The 17,472-nt window shown below is 33.8% G+C and overlaps 1 protein-coding gene across 2 annotated transcripts in view; it reads left to right on the top strand.

Moving 5' to 3' along the window:
- EDIL3 (EGF like repeats and discoidin domains 3) overlaps positions 1 to 17,472 on the top strand; it is a 429,598-nt gene that overhangs the window by 130,827 nt on the left and 281,299 nt on the right. Inside the window, exon 3 of one of the 2 annotated variants that reach the window (XM_017508053.1) lies at positions 11,989 to 12,018. The exons of the other annotated variant lie outside the window; for it this stretch is intronic. Within the exon in view, the coding sequence (XP_017363542.1) occupies positions 11,989 to 12,018 (30 nt within the window). The remainder of the gene's footprint in view (positions 1 to 11,988; positions 12,019 to 17,472) is intronic. 2 annotated transcript variants of the gene reach the window in all.

Here is a 17,472-nt window from a genome sequence, read left to right as displayed (position 1 = left end):
TCCGCTGAGCCTGGTTAATTTTTCTACATTTCGTAGAGATGGGGTTTTGCCACATTGCCCAGGCTGGTCTTGAACTTCTGGGCTCAAACAATCTGCCCACCTCAGCCTTCCAAATGTTGAGATTACAGGCATGAGCCATAGTACCCAGCCAATAACAATACTTCCAATTCCAGTGTTTGTTATATGCTAAGCGTGCTGTTACTCAAATTCTGTAGCGTGTAAATATCTGAAGGAACACATTCTTTATAGGACTGCATCATGGGGATGTGGTTAAGAAACTAGCCAGGCTGAGGTGAAATCTTGGCCTTCTATTTGCTAAGTCTGTGACTTTGAGCAAGTTACAAAATCTCTCTCCACCTTACTTTTCTTATCTGTAAAATTGGGGAAACAGTACCAACTTCAAAGGGCTTTTATGCGTATTAAATGATTCAATATATGTAAGGATCTTAAAATAGTGTCTGGCTCATAAGTGCCACCTAGGAGTTACTAATAAAGTGATATAAATAATTAAACCTTATTTACAATTTTAAAGCTATGTGCAGAAATCAAGCATATAAGCCTCTATTCTTTCATCATTTTGGTCATTAATAAAATTATTGAACTGTCTAATAAATACTGACCTATTATTTTTATGTCAGGTTGGTTTTTTTTTTTTTTCTGTTTGAGCATGAATACACAAACTGGGGGCAATTTAGCTGTCAGCTTTTAATTTTTCAAAAAATTTCTTTCCTTCAACATATAATTTGACAAATCACCTCATTTCTCATGGGACAAAGAGAACTCTATATTTTATTACATGAAATTTATGAGTAATGTAAGTAATGCTTGCATAATTAGGAATCAGTCCTTTAGGAATATAGCTTTCCTTATGCTTACAGCAAATAAGTTATGAATTGATTTTTCTTTATAAGATTGCAAAATGGGAATCCTGTAAAGGTATAATAAATACCAAGTTGGGATTTATGACAACACATTAATATTAGGTTCTTGGGTATGATAGATCAACAATAAGCTCTTTGTGGCTTTGCATAAAGATAGAATCATAAGGAAAAAAGAACAATAGGATCTTCTACTTAACAAATGTGTATTGAGCCTTCATGGAGAGCTTATAATCTACCTTTTCTCTATGATCTGACAATGAAGGCTCTGCATTTTAAATATCTAAATTTGAAAAAGGATAAGGACAGGCGTATCAGTAAGCATTATACAATGCAGGAAATAATTATCGTAAGAGGGGAAAAATGTGCAATGAGTATCAAGTGGGGAAAGATCACTTCCTGTCCTAGGAATCAGATTTTATGGTTGTGGTGGCTTTTGAGATGAGCTGAGATGGAAATTTAGTTCATCTGTAGAAATTATTAGATTGGGACATTTTAAGCAAATATAGAATGACAAAAAGTACAAAGATAGGAGACATGGAAACTTTCTAGAAGAATTAGCATTAGTGGCCGCTCAGGTTATAAGGTGTTCATGGGGAGGATTGAGAGCAAGACCAGGAATGTAACGTGGACCTATGTTGTACAGAGCAGTGGTCCCCGACTTTTTTGCTGCCAGACACCACTTTCGTGGAAGAAAATTTTTTCCACCAACCTTTGGTGGGGGAGTAGTTTCAGCATGAAACTGTTCCACCGCAGATCATCAGGCATTAGATTAAAGGTCCCACAACCTAGATAACCCGCATGCACAGCTCACAATAGGGTTCCTGCTCCCGTGAGAATCTAATGCTGCTGCTGATCTCAGAGGAGGCGGGCTCAGGCTCATTTCCTGTTGTGCAGCCAGTTTCTAACAGGCCAGGACCGGCACAGGTTCATGCCCCAGGGGAGTTGGGGACCCCCGATATAGAGCCTCTTTTCATCTCCTTGAACCAACATATAGTCTTCAATGTTGTTTCCAAAATTATCCCAGAAATAAGACTCTATAACTTCTCTTGATAATATATTATTGAAGCATGTAATCATTATAAAAACAAAGGAACACAAAACTCTTATCCGAACATTTAAGTTCTACCTCAGGCTTTTCTTTTGAGGATTAAATGGTTTAAATTGTACTTTTTTCTACTTCATTTTTATTCTGCCTCCAAGATACATTTATTTTTTGATTTATTAATTATTTTATTTTCGACAGGACTTGGCCTAATAGGTAGTTGATTTGAAAAGGGCTGAATGTGGCTTATTGACTGAAATTGATGCTAACTTTTAATCTAGAATTTCAAACCAGAAATTAGTGGTTGGAAGAAACAACTGTAAAGTTTTAAATCTGGTTTCCAGGAGAAACATGGAAAATTTCATGAGAAGCTACAAAATATTTATATTCTCTACAAAACTAGGATGGACACTTAGTTTTGGACGCGAAGGAAATTGTTTCCATTAGAACAAATGTTTGGTTTTCCTGCCTGTGGACTTTAATCAACTACATGTGAAATATATGCAAACTAAATTCTTTGCTAGAGAGAAAGTGAAAGATTGAAAGTATATCTTTAAGGCTTTTCTTTGTTTCAAAATTTTGCAATTTTTTTCCCTTTGCAAAGATATTTTCACAAGATTTGCATGCCAGTTATATTCTCCCTTGACTCAAACCCAAGAATGACCTCTTCTGACTAATCTTACCTTTAGGCAGGAGGAATATTACCAGTCCCCAGTACTTTAGGAATTGGACCATAAGATGTAGCTGAAGGAGGGCAGGAAAGGAAATTGATTCTTTACAATGTTGGATTGCTGGTAGTTATATAGCAGCGTAAACAAAACATGTAATGTATTTTGTGCTAGTTAGATCACATCTGGAGTACTGTTTCCATTCTTGTTACTATATTTTAAAATACATTATCAAATTTGAGTTTATCAAGAGTGAGTCAACAAAAAAATGATGACCAGGGAGCATATACCATAATATTTAAAATTAAGTAGGAATATTTATCTCAGTTAAGAAAACAATTAAAATAGCTTTCAAATAGTTTAATGACTGGCATGTCAAAGAATAGACCTCGTTAGTCCATTGTTTTCCAGAGGCCAGCTCTGGGAGAGAGATCTGACATGTTCCACAGTGAGATTTTGAGTTCCCTGCCTCTAAAAGTTTTGAATGAGATATAGACTTTTGGTCAGCAGATTGGACCTATTAGAAGGGTAGAAATTAACAGTTGGCATTCAAAAATTGAAAACATTCTAAAAGATAAGAAAAATGTGATGTAGGCTCCCCCTGAGTAGACCTGTACCTTTACTGAATTTCATTTCCTTAAAGTTAGACCTGTCTGCTTTTTTATCAGTTGAGTTCTTCAAAGACATTCCAATTAAGGAAAAACAGCCTAGGGAGACAAGTTTTGCAGATAGGAAAATTACATTGTCAGTGTCATATGATTAACACCTGAATATGGTTAAATTATTTTCCTTTAAAGAAGGTCCTAATGATTCTGAAAAGAAAACATTTAATTTTAGCTCCTATTGTAACAGGAAGAAAAAAAATCCTCTAAAGCAGTCATTAACTCACTGCTATATAAGGCAAGAGCACTTTAGATTGGCAGAAATTGTGCTATATCTCTTCTAATGAGTGTACTTGGGATCAGTTCAAACTACATGAAAAGATAATTCCCCTTGACCAAAAAGACACATACGGATCTCACAGAAATATCTCATTTATCTTCAAGTTAGACCTGCCCACTGTTTTTTTTCTTCCCCCTTCATCTTTTGAATTTCAAAATATGTTTTAATTAAGCCAAATGTGTGGATCTGTATTTCGGGAACATATCATTTCCATGCCATCATAAAATTTCTGAATTATTTTGAAATATAAGCAATAAAAAGGGAATGATATTTTACTAAAAGACCTCATAGATATTAAAATGGTAAAAAGTCATGTTTGAAATAACTATAACCATGTGAAATGCTTGATTGTGATACACACACTCACACACACACACACACACACACACACACTGTTTGCCAAGATTCTGCTATGAATTTTCTATCTTTAAATTCATCACCATTTGTTTTTAAAAAGCATTGAAATTTTATATTATTTATATCTCAGAAGATACAGAATATTCAGTATTCAACCCTAATCATCGCTACCGGGATGGGGTGATGGGCAGGGAAACGAGTAATTGATCTAAGGCTGCATCCACCAGACACATAGATCAGTCATTTGTTTGTCTCTGTGTTTTGTGCTACTTAGACATGGGATGTTGAAAGTTTTACTATATCTCTGCTAATGGCAAATTTATTAAAGTAAGGGAGTAATCGTCACCGGAAGATGGCAGAAATATAATATCATCCAATATATTTAAGAAGCATAGTACTTTTTTAAAAATAGGCTTATGGCATCAAAGAGGATTTTTTTTAAATCTTGCATACAAAAAGCAAACATTTTATATTGTGTTTAGGATTATGAACTTTGTTTATTTAATAAAAGTATTAGGTAATTTATTTTCTTTGTTTCTACCATGATTCAAATGAAACCTGATTATTCATTGAAACCTCATTTATAAAACAGAAATCCTGGAATTCAACTAAAGACTTAGTTAAACAAATTATGCCATATCCATTAAATAAAATATTATTCAGCATATGTTGTATAATCCTCTTTTCATTTATTATATCATAAATATACATTTAATTATTTTATACACATGTGTATGTATTCTGATGTTAAATGAGTGTACTTCACAATTTTGCTTGTGGTTAGCTTTTAGTTGGTAATTTAGGTGATTTGGTAATATACTTCTATTTTCTAATGCAAACCTTAACTCATTGTACCAATGGATTTTTTTGCCAGCACTCTTGATCTTTAAGTCATGTCCAGCATTAACATTTTATGTGCAATGATTCTGTGGTTTTCTTAAGTGGATACTGTCACTGAGATTTGTGCCAGTATTGCTGATCTATTCATCATTTTATAGTTTTTTGTTCTTTTGGTTTTAACAGATTTGCTTTTTAGATTAGCTCATTTGTCCAGACTTACGGAAATGAACTGAGGTTGAAGTGAGTAGTCTCCCACACATAAATAAAGCAGAAATCCATAGAACATAAAGGAGCCTGAGAGTATCAGCTTCCTGTTGTCAGGTGCTGTGAAACAAAATATTGTGGATGCTGTGATCATCTGAAATTCATCTATGGTGATCTGGTAACCTCAGCTTCACAGCTTCTCTAATGACATTAAACTGCATTATCATTGTAGAATTAATTAGTCCCCCTTGCCTATATTAAATTTTCAAAAATATTATGAATTTATTAATTTTATTGAAAAATGGATAAATCTGAGAAATCATTTATATTAACTTTTGATCTGCTTTATCCCTTACAACTTTCTTCTTTTTATTTGCCCATGAATTTTCTTAGGATAACTTAGATTTAATTTTCAATCCTCATTTACTAAGCTAAAAAAAAAAAAGGCAAAAACAGTTTAAATTCACTTATGAACTTCATTTTCTCATCTTAAAATTGGACAGCTTTTCAAAAATATTTACTCAGTACCAGTTATATACACTGTGCAAAATTAAAACATTTGCCCTCCAAGAAAGAATAATGTCCAGCTTGGGAAGCAGGGCTGGAAAATATTATGTATCATTCTGTTTAGAACCGGCTTTAGGTTACAGTTTTAAAGGCAGTGGGGGTAGAAGTGAGTATCTGTAGACTGACATAAATACTAAGGAATTGAAGGTGGTGAGACATGAATTCAGTTGACAAGGATGACATGGGTTTGGATAGAGAGGGCACATTTAATAAACAAAGGATATTTAAGGAAAATAGAATAGATACACAAAATATTGAATTGTAACTCCCTTTGTGATATCAAATCATCTAACTTAAAGATTTTCACTACTTCCTTTAAGTAATAAAATTTACACTGATTATGTTCCCAAAGCCTCTTTAATAATAGCTGGGATATGAATGGAGGCGACCTGAGCCATATTACTTTCCAGCTTCCCAGTACTCTGGCTTACTTTTTATAAAATGTGTGTTTTTGTTCAGTTTATTTTTGTTTTTTACTTAGTGGCACAAAATGAACCCAAAGCTTCCATGCATTTTTTGTTGTTGTTTTTCTCATTTACACCTCTTTCTAAAATGAGAGAATTACAAATGCACTGCTAATTGCTGTTAAGATGATTCACTGTATAAATACATTGTGAAACCCATGTAAACTACATCACTACTAAACATTAAAAGTGCATTTTGTGGTTCTATTTAATCTATTTAATTAATAAATCATAGCTTCATGCTTTCTGAGTTAGTTTAAAAATTACAGATTTAATTTTTTATGAGATAATCTGTCTTTAGAGCAACCATTGTCTTTATAACAATTATTTCATTTCCCTCCTACCCCAAGAAAGAAAATCTGATTTCTAGAACCACATATAGTTATAGAATCTATATATATTTATGTATATATTTATATTATGAAACATATACAAAGATATAAGGCTTTCTTTGATGAGTTTAATAATATTACAAAATGAAGTATCTAAGCTTTATTTAATCCAATGGCTATATTAAACATTTGTGCATCTTTTCTTTCAACAAATATTTATTCAGTTATTACAGTGTTCCAGACACTGTTTTAAAAACAATGGATGTAATGCTGAGCCAAAAAATGCTACAGCCAAGCCCTCATGAAACTCCTAGTCTAATGGGAGAGACTAATAAAAACACAGTATATGTTTACATGCTAACTACATATATACAAGATTATGCTTTATGTATTATATAAATACTTCAGTCGATGCCATTCTCCAAATTTTTCACAAGAATCAAAATGCATGTAAAATGCTGAGGAAATGGAGATGTTTTGATTATCCAAGAATTTTCTATGCCAATACAATGCTGTTCCTCACAGTGACCCAAATACTCTGCAGTTCTGAGACTGTAGAGTTGACCACATCATATCCTGTCTGAAATATTTGGCCAGGGGAAACTACTCATCTTCGTTATACTTTTCAAAGGAAAGAAGTTAGTAATAGCAACCTTTAAGTCTGAAGTCATATTCCATTTGAGCCATTGGCCAAGAACAACAAATAAACAAAGAACAAAACAAACACCAAATGAACCCATATCTCTGTCTCAATACTTCTGTGCAACTCCATTTCCTACTTTAATGACTGAGTTTACAAATTTGAAATAATACTTGACCCTTATTTTAGTAATCACATACACACACCCCCACATACACACATATTTAGAGCCTCCGGGTAGGCATAAATAAGCAGAAATATCATGACTGCTATTTTTGCACCACTGAAGTTGAATAAAAACATTCTAAAATATCATCAGAATACAATAGTACATAGTTTCTGTTACTCTGGTTATGGAAATAATTAATGACTAGATAATTATATACTTGCAAGGCATATTTGGTCCATGCCTAACCAAATTTATGATATAGCCAACGAAAGGATCCATAAGTCACTATGAATTAACATTCACATGTAAAATATATTATAATATATTAAGAAATGTAATTTTTACATTTCATAATGAGCTTTTCCTATTTGATGGTAAGCCACACTGGCTGTAAAATTGTTTTCAATTGGATATAATTTCCAAGTTATAAAAGTTTACTTAAAACACTAAAAAATAAAACACTAAAACAGGATATGTAAGAATTGTTGAAACTACGCAAAGAGACTAGAATTTATCCAGTGAAGAAATTTTTGTGTTATAGTATCATGTTGTATCAGAGTAATATACAGCCCACTGGGCTTGGGTAGTTGTACTTCACAATTGATACATGTGGAAAAAAAAGAGAAAGAGATTGGGAAAGAAATGAAGGAAGGGATGTCTGTATGATGCCTTCCTGTTCTCCCAAACAATACCACACCTCAGAAACATGTACACTGCTGGAATGTCCTGCAAAAGAGCGACTAACTTAGAAATCAAGGAATAGGTTTATTGTATCAAATCATGGTGGTTAGCTCCCTGGAAAAATAAAGCACTGAAATCTCAGCTTCCCACTGAAAGCATAGCCTGAGGTTGTGTGTACTTCTGGTCTCAACTGCCTCAGATAATTAATTTCTTATGCATTCTAATATATTTTTAAAAGGAACAACAAAACTGATTAGGATTGTAGCAGAATGCCATTTATTAGTAAATAACAAAAAGCTCAAGTCAAATAATACACAGTATGTATTTTCCCTAGAACTAGAAGTCCAAAGGTAGGTCAGGATTCATGGTTGATATGATGTAGTGGCTCAACAATTATGTCATCAAGAATCTAGTATCTTTGTTTTGGACTATGCTTTTGAGCAGGATCAGCTTTCTTCTAAATCTGGCTCCCATTATGGTTGCAAGTTGCATGCCAATGACTTCTGCGGCCACAAATCTAAAAGGGAGTGAAAGGGGGTTATTTCCAGACACCTTCTCAGAAGAGTGAGGAATCTTTTTTTTTTTTTTTTTTTTTCCCAAGAGCCTCTCTCCACCTAAATACACACAAATATCTCCTTACATATCATTGTCCCCAAATGGGTTATATGCCTATACCCAGGCCAGTAACTGTGGCCAAGAAAAGGGAACAGATTTAGTTAGTTCTGATATGTAGACTTTTTATTAAATCCAAAGGGGATATCATCTTTCCCCAAAGCATTGATATAAGTATCCGATGAAATCTGAAGATGATACAAGAAAACAGTGTTGAAAGCTAGTGAAACAACCAGAATATAATTTGCAAAGGGTTTCCTGTAAGCCTACTGATTTACTGCTGGAGTTCTAACAATGGTACCCATAGTTCTTTCCCAGTGAAATAAACTTTGATGGGTTACAGTCAGAATTCTCAATATTTAGTGTTCATGGCAATTACCTACAGAGCTTATTAAAAATGCAAATGCCTGGACTAAAACCCAATATTAAAATTCAGTAGATATGGGGCATTTTAACAGACACTCAGAAAGATTGTGTTATGGATGATAGGAAGATTACACTTTCTTAAATTCTATACATCTGATGTAATTTTTACTCTCTGCTTTCTTACCATCATTATAATTTCAGTATATTCTTCTAAATGCTGACCAAGTGGAACAATACACTTATTTGCTAGGTTGTTTATTTTGGGCTTTCTTTGTGCATGTGTTTAAATTTCCAGAACTAAAAAGAGACTGCATGTGCCATAGACTCAGGTTTTTATTTTAATTGCTAATTTTCTGACTTCTGAGAGGAAGAGAGAAGAGTCATTTGGGTAGCATGATAGTACCTTCTGTGATACTTGTTTCAAGGAAATGTCATTAAAAAGGCAACTAATGTTCACTTCGAGGTTTGTTTTTACTCTGGGGCTCTAGTTGCCACCTGTTAATAGTTCATGATGTTTTGTTCAGTAATGCAGTTAGCCTTTGTTACAGAGATAACTAAAGCTGAATTATTACCAACACTAACCCTTGTGTATATGCATTTATGAGTTGAAATAGCATGAATATTGGTTAATGACATTTACCCATATCAAGGAAGCACTGCTATGTAGATGTTGAATATAAAGATGTTGATACATCTATATATGTTGATATATAAAGATGTTTATGTATGTAGATGTTGATACAACCTTTGCAAAGTTGTGTATCTGCTGGCTGTAATTCTACTAATTTGTCACAAAGATACTTTTGGGTATTGCAAATTCAAGTGTAGGTTGGTGCACAGCTTGCCCTATGGGATTTGTTTTTCAAAGGTTCTGATAGCTAGGACTCTTGTTAAATTTGGAATCGTCTTCATTTCTGTACTTGCTAGTACCTTCCTAAAAATTCTCACTTACTTCTACATAATGGAAGAGTAAAATCTTAGCAACTTCTAATCTTCCTTCCTTAGATGTTACTTCTTCAGGGTGTTTTGTTTAACCAGTCAGGATCTCAGCTTCCCATGACTGTACTTGGATTGCAAGGGACATGGAAAAGCTTCCAAAAAAGAATTCCATTTCTTGAAGGGATTTCTCTCCTCAGTCTCTATATCAATTTTTCTTTCTTTTTTCCCCCACATTTATGCTTAAGTCCAGCTAAGATTATTTAGGGGCATAACCACTCCCATGACCCAATGCTTTAAATAGTGCTGACTGAATTTCAATAAACTCCCTGTCATCTAGTTTTTGTCTTTAAGTAGAAATGGAATCAGCATTTTGTGAGAAAATAAGGCATAGTGGAAGGAGTTCAGTTTTAAAGTCACGCTGACATGAGCTCATTCAAATTGAACTCAGATCGTTCAGCCACTCTGAACCTCTGCATTTTCCTTTATCAAATGAAAAATACTTTCATCTCATTGGGTGCTTTGTTAATTTAGTATAAGGATTTATTTTTCCTTTTGAATAGCTAGACTTTTGTTAACAATGACTCATCTAAGTCAGCACTTCTAAAAGCCCCTATGATATTTTCCAAAAAGGGAATTCCTGGAAGCTACCATTTTTTTTCCTCTCTGAACATGTTATGATATATTTTGGACATGATAAAGCGGCAAACAGCTTTTAAAATATTTATGTTCTCTGCCCTATGCATGCCAACTGTGTTTGCTCTCTCCATTTCTTTATGTGCCAAGGAGGCGAGCCAAACAGTGTGAGAGGAAAATACTGTCAGGACACAAAGTCAGCTTGTCTAAAGTGTACTCTGCGCATATGTAATCTTAACGGAAAAGAGTGGAGACCACTCCCTGGCGGCACAGTGATACCTTGATTAACGAAGCCTCTGGGAACAAAGTTCCTTTATAAGCAATTCAGCTGAGTAAATTTTTATTTTAAAACGTCACGAATCAAGTGAAATAATACTGGCTTGTGTCAACTAATTCATCTGTCATATTCTGGGTAAACTGCACTTCCTCACAGAGCAGAAATACTTCACAGACTGTGTGTTGAAGTCTAAAGGTTGAAAGTATGAAGTAATAGGCAAAAATGTAAAGGTGCTTCAGACAAACTTTTTTTCACTCTTGCAATTGCTGTGCTCTATCCTCCACATACACAGGGCAGTAAGTTATTGCCCTTGGAGTCTTGCCGCTCTCAAACCTTCCTACCTCTTAAAACAGGAATCAACATGATTCATATGTTTATGAGTTACAGTAATGTTATCTTATACATCAATACAAAATAGCACATGATAAGATATATCTTATATGATACTGCCTGGCAATACCTCAATCCTGGCTGCAAGTTAATGCTATGTAAAGACTCTGACTTAATTGTTTCTATGTGAAGCCCAGAATTTGGGATTCTAATATACTTACAATGTTCCTAATTACTCCCCAAGGTGAAAATTATATTTTCATATTGTGGCCTCCTTTTTTATAATATCTGTGTATATCCATGTGTGGGCTGCAGAATATGAGTCAGAGCCACCTGGGGTCACTCTTTAAAATGTAGGTTCCTGTGTCCTTACCACAGAATCACCACTATTAAATGTTGAAGTGTGTGGTATATGTAAGTGTGTATATCTTTGCGACACACACGCACTGTGTGTTTGTGTGTGTATGTGTGTGTGTGTGTGTGAGAGAGAGAGAGAGAGCGAGAGTGAAAAAAACTGAAATATTCATGTTAAAGGAAAGTTCAAAGTGATTATGAGTCACTCTAAAGCTCAATTATTCCTTTCTTATAACTTCTATCTCATGGAACAAAATTTTTGACCATCAGCAATGACTTTTAATTCCTCTTTGCCAAATAGAAAATTGATGGTGGGGTAGCTCTGTGTTATATACAATTCATATTTTTCAGCAATAATATTTATAATAATTTATACTCAAATTAAATGAGGTTAATCTTGTTTGCAAAGAAAAAAAACAGACGAATGTTTTTCTCTAATAAATATTAATAGATATTTTAATGTATAGGAACATATATATTCTGATTTAATGTGAATACTCAATCTGTTATTAAATAATGACAAATTTCTAATGTCTATACAAAATTGCAAGTCAGAGGCTTGTAGTTAGTGTTTGGAAATGTGAAACGTATTTATGCTCAATCTCAATATGTCTCTTTCTCTCTCTCTCCCCACTTCTCCCTCCCTCCACTTTTACCCCACCCCCATTTCCCCTTTTCCTCTTATCATAGCATCAGAAGAAGAAAAACCAACGTCAGCAGGTACGTTTCCTATGTTATAAAGATTACTCTTATTTAATGTCATGCCTTTGATAATACAGACTCAACTTTTTGAAGAATATTTTTTCGGATTTCAACCAGAAAAATGGCACAGGTTTATTTATTTACTTTTGTATTTGCTGAGCCCACTATCCTGTGCCAGACTAAATGATGTTGGTTAAGAGTTTTGAATAAAAGGAGAAAAGTCTTGAAATGCACTAATACAGAGGAAAATGCAGTACAAAATAGCCCATCGACATTAACGAATAAGGAAAATTAGAAGATGAGAACATTGAGAAAATACAGAAAAATAACACAATGAGAATGATAAAATTAAGAATAAAAAGGAAGAAAATGGTAAAATAAACTTTCAGAAATACCTTTCATGAGAGAATACAGGACTATCACATATATAACTGGCATCAAACATCATATTCACTGCGTTTAAGGGTGAAAATTATGTCTGGCTTACTCGTTTTGTTTTAAAAATGTAATTAAAACAATTATAATTTAATAACCCTGTAACTTGGCATCGTGACTTAGTTTCTTTTCAGCTAATTAGTATGTATCAAATACAGGCTGTGGCCTGAACCATGTGCAATGACGAATGCAAATGGTAGAGATGGGATGATATTTTCAACATTGTTCCAGGACAGTGGGACAGGTCAAAGAGAAATGCCAGAGAGACTAAAGACCGGACACAATTATAAGAATAAAATAGGAGGAAAAAGCTCGCTTGATTAATTAATAAAACACCAGACTAAGAAACCAACAACATCAGAAAAAAATAGAGTCAAGCCCTGAGATGCAGGCAGTTAGTGGTTGGTCTGAAGAAAAAAGACCACAGCATTAGTTGGATTCCTTTTAGTAATTGAGGAAAGGAGTTAGGCCTGAGAGACAAGAGCAGGACAGGGCTCCTGAAATTGATGGTCAGAATGGTGCTTGCTTATATGGAAGGAGGGAAAGTAGCCAGGTTACTGGGACTCGGATGTAAGGTAAGGTCAGTTCAATTCATAGATCTAACTTATTTCAACTAGCCTGGCTTCATGACTTCTAACGCCATGCAAAACTGGACAAGGATTTTACCTGTAGGAGTAAATTCAAAACACCAAAATTTTAGGGAAAGAAAAGATCTTACACATGTCTTTGATAAATTCCAAGGATATATAAATGTCATGTTGCATGATTTGTTATAACTGCCTTTAAGATGGAATCAGAGAAACAGACAAACTCTCAGTTGATGTTTTATTTTCATAATACTCTTGGGTTGTCTGTAACCTGATTTGAATAGAAACTCCTCACATTTTCTCCCATTCTAGACAGTATTGTATAGCCTATTTTAGGAGCAACCTAATCATGGGACTCAATAGCAAACTCATCTGTTTTTGAGTTACCGCTGCCTAGTTTCTGACTTCTCTTTGTCCTGACTTGAAGCTTTGCTGTTGATAGTATTGCCCAAAGACTCTGTCTATATTTCTTTCTATTGTGATATAATTTTTCAATATAGACAACCCATATATTTGGCACATAATTCAGGCAATACAGAGCATTTACAGTTAAAAGTAAGGTTGCTATCTCTTTTAACCCTAGTCTCTTAGTTTTCTTCCTGAAAGGCAACCCCTATTAACTGTTTCTTGAGTCCTCTTCCAGAAAAACTCCAGGCCTGTGTTGTCCAGTAGGGTAGCCAGTAGCCACATAGACTATTGAACACTGTACTATTCCAAATTGAAATATAACTTAAGTATAAAATGTACACTGGATTTCTCTTTTGTTGTTATTTTAACTTTAGTTACAGGGGGCACAGGTGTAAGTTGGTTACATAAGCATATTACGTCTGGATAGGGAGAATAGTATCCAATAGGTATTTTTTCAACCCACACACTCTTCCTCCCCTCCTCTCTCAGTAGTGTAAAGTGTCTGTTCTTCCCATGTTTATGTCCATGCGTGCTCAATGTTTAGCTCCCACACATAAGTGAGAACATGTGATACTTGGTTTCTTGATCCAGCATTAATTTTTGAATCACGGCCTCCAGCTCCATCCATGTTGCTGAGAAGAACTTAATTTCATTCTTTTTCATGACTGTATACAATTCTGTCGTTTGCATATACTATGTTTTCTTTATCCAATCCACCGTTAGCACCTAATTTGATTTCATGTCTTTGCTATTGTGAATAGTGCAGCAATGAACTTATGAGTGCATGCGTCTTTTTGGTGTAATGACCTATTTTCCTTTGAGTATATACTCAGTAATGAGATTGGTGGATCTTATGGTAGCTCTGTTTTAAGTTCTTTGGGAAATCTCCGAACTGCCTTCTGTAGTGACTGAACTAGTTTACATTCCCACCAATACTAAGTAAGTGTTCTCTCTTCTCCACAGCCTTGCCAGCATCTGTTGTTTTTTGGCTTTTTAATAATATTTGTTCTGACTGTGTGAGATAGCATCTCATTGTGGTATTTGATTTCCATTTTTCTTTTTAGTGATGGTGAGCATTATTTTCATATGCAGTTGTCTTCTTGCGTATCTTCTTCTGAAAAGTGTCTGTCCATGTCCCTTGCCCATTTTTTTACTGGGGTTGTTTTGCTTTTTGGTTTGTTAAATTCCTTATAGATTCTGGATGTTAGACTTCTCTGACTAGGACTTCCTCTGTTGTATTTCTTAACTTTAATTGGGCTTTCTCTTTAGGTGTCAATCTTTGACAGCAGCCATCATTTTCTAGCCCAATTCATTTTTGTTTCTCTCTGCTACCCACACCTTACTAAGTCGCCTGCCAAGCAGTCTTGGTGCCATTGTGAAATTATTGTTTTGTATGAAGAAGATTAATTGTAACCCAATGTAAGCTGTATTTAAGTGTAATATAGCTATTTGTGTACTTTTCTTATTCTAAATCTATTTTCATCACTTCTCTCCTTACTAAGAAGGTCTTTTTGTGAAATGCAACTGAACATTTTTTCTTCAAATACTTATCTTACTCCAGAGCTATCTGCATACCATAGAATTTAAATTATGTTTTAAAAATACTTTCATTTATAGATATGAGCAGATGTTTTGTTGTGATTTTAGCATAGACTTTTAAAATAGAACAAATGCACTCTTAAGGAATATTTAGCTACATAATTTCACATGTGGATTATATTAACATTGAGAAAATGTGTCATTTACTAAAACAGACTCCTTTTGTACAAAAATCAGACAATGGGAACCAAATGTTTTCCTTTTAATTTAATCAAACTGTATAATAAAGAGTGTATTAAAACATTTGACAAAATATTATCAAATTTGCAAATAAATTTCATAAATGATATGAATACAAAAATTGGATTGAGATTTTTGAGGTCATTTTAGTATCTCTGGCCCTAAATTTTTGCAACATTTATTTTCTTAAAGGAATCGGTATTATCCTGGTCACTTATATTTTTCAGTAATGCTTATCAAATATATATCTTTAACTTAGAGCTACCATTCATAACATATTTGTTTATTACAGCATTAATATTCTGCTTTCACTCTTATCTCCTTTCACCAATAGAATTGATGCAGAATGATATTTTTCAAGCTCAGATAAATTTTTGTAGTTCTCTTTTAATTCGTCTCTCTTTCCTGTTATTCCTCCATTTTATTTCAGTTATCAGTGAAATGAAATCTTTTGTTTGCCAGAAAAATTGTATGTTAATTCAGCTTTCACATGTTCCCATATCACGTATTTACCAGTTTCATACTCTTCCAGATTGAACAGCGACTCCTTCGAATATATAATTTATTTAAATGAAATATTTTAATATTCTAATAGGAGATAAGCTATTCTCAAAGTAAAGTAGTAGAATAAATAATAAATAGATTTTTTTTACTGCCAAAAAGCCAAAGGCTCCTGATTAATATTTGTTAATGTATGAATTTTTAATTTTAAAATGATATTTTTTTGAACAAATCTATATATAATTTCTCTAAAAATGTAGGATTCTAGTGAATATTACTACACAATTATACTATTTAGTAAATTTTTTTAATGTATTGGTATTATATGACAAATCTAGGTTATATGACAAATCATAGGAACACCAAATTGGACTAATTGTAATTCAATAGTTATGATACTTTCTGATTGTTTAGAACTATTTTTAAAGTAGATAATAGATGTTTATCTTCAATAATGCATGAATGAAAAAATTTAGGAAGACAAACAATAACTGAAAAATCAGGGAGACATTAGGTAACATTTTACTTATGTTAATAGTGCTACAAAATAATGTGGATTTTTTTTTACAATGGAATACAATTGATTTGCCTTATATTTTGAATTATTGTTAAGACTGCATCATTAAAACAGATAAGTGATTCCTCCACTTTGTTTCCATGTAACTCAGATTATATTTCGTAAAATAAATTTAAGAATGAAAATATTCTTATACTTCAGAAAATCACATTGTGTCTTTGGTTATTTCTTCATATATGCCCACCGTCTTTTATTTGAACTTCTAAATTGCCTTGCAGATAGCAAGTACTTAATCAGTGTTTTTCAATGTTGACTCGTAGAGGGGATACATAATGTATCATGTCTGCATTTCTAATAGTAGGCATGCATCACTTTATTGATTGTGAAGCATCTGCTTCTTAATCATTTTCAGGTCCGAATGCTCTGGTAGGATGTATTAGCCTAAAAGATCATCTTTTTAAAATATATATATATATATATATATATATATATATATATATATATATATATATATATTTATTGTACTTTAGGTTCTGGGGTACATGTGCAGATCATGCAGGATTATTGCATAGGTACATACATGGCAATGTAGTTTGCTGCCTCCATCCGCCTGTCACCTATATCTGGCATTTTTCGCTATGCTATCCCTCCCCAACCTTGCTATTCCCTGCTGTGTCTCCCCTAGTACCCCTAAATAGACCCCAGTGTGTAATGCTCCCCTCCCTGCATCCATGTATTCTCATTGTACAACACCCACCTATGAGTGAGAACATGTGGTGTTTGATTTTCTGTTCTTGTGTAAGTTTGCTGAGAATGATGGTTCCCAGGTTCATCCATGTCCCTACAAAGGACACGAACTCATCATTATTTATGGCTGCATAGTATTCCATGGTGTATATGTGCCACATTTACCTTGTCTAGTCTATCACCAGTGAGCATTTGGATTGGTTTCACGTCTTTGCTATTGTAAACAGTGCCACAATGAACATACATGTGTATGTGTGTTTATGATAGAATGATTTATAATTCTTTGGATATATACCCAGTAATGGGATTGCTGGATCAAATGGAATTTCTATTTCTAGATTCTTGAGAAATCACCAAACACTGTCTTCCACAATGGTTGAACTAATTTACACTCCCACCAAACGTGTAAAACTGTTCCTATTTCTCCACATCCTCTCCAGCATCTGTTGTCTCCAGATTTTTTAATGATTGCCATTCTAATTGGCAAGATATGGTATC

This window comes from Cebus imitator, unplaced genomic scaffold (assembly GCF_001604975.1).
Source record: "Cebus imitator isolate Cc_AM_T3 unplaced genomic scaffold, Cebus_imitator-1.0 Scaffold16, whole genome shotgun sequence".
Classification (NCBI taxonomy): domain Eukaryota; kingdom Metazoa; phylum Chordata; class Mammalia; order Primates; family Cebidae; genus Cebus; species Cebus imitator.
This window is presented reverse-complemented; position numbering and strand designations above follow the sequence as displayed.